Source organism: Triticum dicoccoides, chromosome 2B (genome assembly GCF_002162155.2).
Source record: "Triticum dicoccoides isolate Atlit2015 ecotype Zavitan chromosome 2B, WEW_v2.0, whole genome shotgun sequence".
In the NCBI taxonomy this organism is placed as follows: Eukaryota; Viridiplantae; Streptophyta; class Magnoliopsida; order Poales; family Poaceae; genus Triticum; species Triticum dicoccoides.
The window spans coordinates 572,986,661-572,991,019 of NC_041383.1; the positions used below are offsets into that span (position 1 = coordinate 572,986,661).

Genomic DNA, 4,359 nt, shown 5'->3' on the forward strand with positions numbered 1-4,359 from the left:
GGCCAGTTCTCTTGGATTTTTTTTCCTTTTGGTTTCGGTTTGCATTTCCCTTTTTTGCCCTTTATTTCCCCGTTTATCGCTTTTTCGTGTTATTCTGTGATTCTAATTTCCTTTTATTTTCTTGTATTACTTTTTTATTTTATGTTTTTATAAATTATTTAAAATATGATGAACAATTATCAAACACATCATAAATACTTTTTAAATACGTGATCAACATTTTTATAATACACATGATAGAGTTTGTAATACATGGTGAATATTTTTCAATTTTTTAAAAAAATCTTATAAATATTTAAACTTGCTTTAACAATATTTAATACGAACATCATAGTATGTTTTACTATTCTTACTATGACAGCACTTTTTTGAACCGGGTAATCTATATGCATTTTTACGAAAAGGAATGGTTGTTTGCCCGACAATTTGCGGACTCACTCAGCCATCCATGTAACCCATCGACCACTGCAGTTGTGATACAAGAAAATCAAGCCCACCTGCCACCGATCAACTAGAAAAGATGGCGCATTGAAGGACAGGCGTGGCTATACCTCGGTTGCTGCGAAAGGTAACGCCTCATCGCCTCAAGGAATGCCCCCCTAATGGGCTGGTGCAGTGACACTTTGTTCATGGGTTAGTTTACCTTTTTTTTCATTTTTCCTTTTACAGTTTTATTTTATATATTATAAATACATATATCCCATAAAATACTTTACTTCAATTTTTTTAAACATTCACTGCACAGATAAAAATGTCAGATTCTCAACATACAAAATAAAAAATGCCATGCAGTGAAAAAACAGTGTTCACCCATGCAAACAATGTTCATGCAACCGATATGAATGTTGATGCAGCCAGAAAGTATGCATGACATTAAAAAAATGTTCATGTATATCAACAATATGTTAATTACGTTTAAATTTTCTAACACAATATAGAAAAGCCCGCGTAATTTTAAAAAAAAGTGTATCTTCAAAAAATAATGTGATATGAAAAAATCATGAATTTTTTGAAAATTGTCCCTTAAATGTAAAAGCATTTGTACAGTTAAAAATGTTTTGTGCAATTAAAAAAGTGAACTTGTATTAAAAAAATGTTTATGTTTATTAAAAAAAGTATTTAAAAAGTGTACATCATGTCTTTGAAAAATGTTCAGCGTTGTTCAGAAAAAATGTTACGGTGTACACGAAAAATGTACAACATGTATTGAAAAAGGTTTTCATTCATTTTTAAAAAAAGAAGAAAATGAAAAAGAGAAATAAATTGAAGCGAAAAACTTAAGAAACACAAAAACTGAAGAAAGAAACATAGAAAACCGAAGAAACCTAAATTAAAAAAATCGGGGGAAAGGAGTAAATACAAAAAATGAATGAAATTGAGAAGCATCCATAAATCGCGCAGCGGGTGAGAAACAGCCCGGGCGGCCACCTTTGCTGCTTGCCGATCGAGGGTGGCGCCGCGCCCCGCCCGGCTGTTTCCCCCTCAAAGCAGGCAAGACATACCATGCCGCCGAAGCGGTTGGTGCATGATGCAAACGAGCCCCGTACGTGGCGTTTGCAAAACCTGGTCGATCGGTGCCGATCCGCGTGTCCCGATCGACCATAGCTTATGTGTTGAGCTTGACGTAGCTGGAGCTCGGAGGAGCCAAATTAGGTTGGTTGGGGAGCAAGCTGGCTAGCCGGACGGATTCGCAACGGCTTGCGTATGCATTTGTGTGAGCGGTGACGAGTACCGAGCTCAAAACAGAAAAAGAAAAAAAGAAAAAACAAGGAACGAGTGTATCACGCACGCCTAGTCGCGTATGCATTTGAATTTGAATTTGATAGATCTTCTGCGTGTTGTTTAATTTGCTTACTACAAAGAGTGTATCCACTGACAGCTCGCCCGTTGGCCACTGGCTGCATGCATGCATGCCGGACTGTTTCCCCGTGCATTCGTGTCGCCCAATTTCCTAGAGCATGGAAACTCCCACAGTAGTACCACAATTCAAACGCTTGATTCGCATAAGGCCATTTTTTTTGTGTATATGGGAAGATGTAGAACACTGATAATGACAACTTGACACGGTGACAGTCTCACAAAGGTGATGCCAGCTACTTTTGGCAAACTTGCTTAATAAAAAATATATACTCCCTACGTCCCAAAATAAATGTCTCAACTTTGTACTAACTTTAATATAAAGTTGTATTAAGCTCGAGACATTTATTATGGGACGGAGGGAGCATTAATTAGCACCTTCCATCAAATGAAATATACTTTTCAGTACTACCTTCCGCCAAAATGCTAACTGTCCGCTGCAATTTCGCTAAATACTAGCCATCATGGGCGGGCATAGAGTAGGGACGGTATCTGGTGGCTTTTTGTTGGTCATGCAGATGTCCGGACTTTCGTAAAGCTTTCCCACATTTGCCTTTGATTTGCCGGAAAGAGTATGTCCAAACTGCTCGACCGACTGATGCAGGACCACGTTTGATAACAAACTGAGTCCAGACACCGCGGTCCGGACGTTTGCGGGATATTTGACGATCCGGCTTGGAGATGCCCTAAGATATAGCAGTCCTATGTATAGATCGGCACCGCATGCGATTCTCGTACGCACTTACTGGCGGCCACTGAGGGATGGAAAGGAACAAACTTCACATCACGTACAAATCCACAAGAAGAAAAGAATGCCAGGAACTCTACTTCCAGATCACTTCACTATAAATACAGGCACGAAGCATTCGTGCTGCCTCACACGAGCCACCGAAGCACACCCTAGCTTGGCCTCACTTATCCTCGAGCACACGCCAGCAGAGGTTTCAGCCATGAGTAGCCGCCGTGTTGGCCTCCTTCTCCTCTCCCTTCTGGCCACCACCCTCACGTGCAGCGCGGATCCGCCGCCGGTGCACGACACGGACGGCAACGAGCTGCGCGCCGACGCGAACTACTACGTCCTCCCGGCCAACCGCGCCCACGGCGGGGGGCTCACGATGGCGCCGGGCCACGGGCGCCGCTGCCCGCTGTTCGTCTCGCAGGAGGCCGACGGGCAGCGCGACGGCTTACCCGTGCGCATCGCCCCGCACGGCGGCGCGCCGTCCGACAAGATCATTCGGCTGTCGACCGACGTCCGCATCTCCTTCCGCGCCTACACGACATGCGTGCAGTCCACCGAGTGGCACATCGACAGCGAGCTGGTGTCGGGCCGCCGGCACGTGATCACCGGCCCGGTCAGGGACCCCAGCCCGAGCGGCAGGGAGAACGCCTTCCGCATCGAGAAGTACAGCGGCGCGGAGGTGCACGAGTACAAGCTCATGGCGTGCGGGGACTCGTGCCAGGACCTCGGCGTGTTCAGGGACCTCAAGGGCGGCGCATGGTTCTTGGGCGCCACCGAGCCATACCATGTCGTCGTGTTCAAGAAGGCGCCGCCCGCCTGAGGTGCATGCGGCGTGATGGCGCGCGCCCGTAGCGTGCGTGTGTGCATCTGAATAAGGCGGGCAGAAACAGTGTGCTGTTTTTGTCTCTCTTAGAGAATAAGTGTGGTGCTGTGCTGTCATCACTGCGTAGGCGGTTTCGTGAAACGTGAGAAACTTTTTTCAAGATGCCCCTGTGAGCCTCTCTGAGATACTCACCAGTCACCAGTGCCATGCCTGTGAGTTGAACCTTGGTGTAGCGGTTTCATCACAAGGAACCTAATTGACCATCTAAGATACGCTCAGATTGCATGACACATGAGAATTGAAAGGGCCGGCTACTTCTGGCACCCAGGTGGCTGGCTCAGCACGAATACAAATAAATGGTTAGATCTACTTTAAATCATTTTGCCAAAACTTTTGAAAGTGGGCCAGTTTCTTCAGTTCTCACCCTTTTCCATCCTTCCGCCCACAATATTGTTTTTCTTTTTTTGCGGAAAATTGTCGTTCTGTTCATCTTCAATCATGACAGTACAATGAACACCTGAAATAATGAAAATTACATCCAGATTCATAGATCACCTAGCGACGACTACAAGCACTGAAGCGAGCCGAAGGCGCACCGCTGTCGTCGTCCCTCCCTCGTCGGAGCCGAACACAACTTGTTGTAGTAGACAGACGGAAAGTCGTCGTGCTAAGGCCCCATAGGACCAATGCACCAGATCGGCAACCGCCGCCGATGAAGAGAAGCTTAGATCGGAAGGATCCAACCTGAAGTCATGTCAACAAAGACGAACAAATACCGGATCCATCAGAGACAATCACAGACCGAATCCCACGAGATCCGCCAGAGACACACCTCAAACACGCCCTCCGATGATGCTAGACACACCATCAGGACGGGGCGCTAGACGGGGAGAACCTTATTCCATCTTCAAGAAGTCGTTTTTGTCTCGTCTTCTTGAGT

The 4,359-nt window shown here is 45.7% G+C and overlaps 1 protein-coding gene across 1 annotated transcript; it reads left to right on the forward strand.

The window, feature by feature from the left end:
* Nucleotides 1-2,702: 2,702 nt before the first annotated feature.
* Nucleotides 2,703-3,687, forward strand: LOC119364944 (endogenous alpha-amylase/subtilisin inhibitor). Its single transcript, XM_037630517.1, has one exon. It carries the CDS (start codon nucleotides 2,808-2,810, stop codon nucleotides 3,414-3,416), a length of 609 nt encoding a protein of 202 aa, XP_037486414.1. The 5' UTR covers nucleotides 2,703-2,807; the 3' UTR covers nucleotides 3,417-3,687.
* Nucleotides 3,688-4,359: the final 672 nt, after the last annotated feature.

Bases quoted from the DNA above. Each gene is read 5' to 3' on its own strand.
- LOC119364944 (XM_037630517.1), top strand. From the start codon at position 2,808: ATGAGTAGCCGCCGTGTTGGCCTCCTTCTCCTCTCCCTTCTGGCCACC.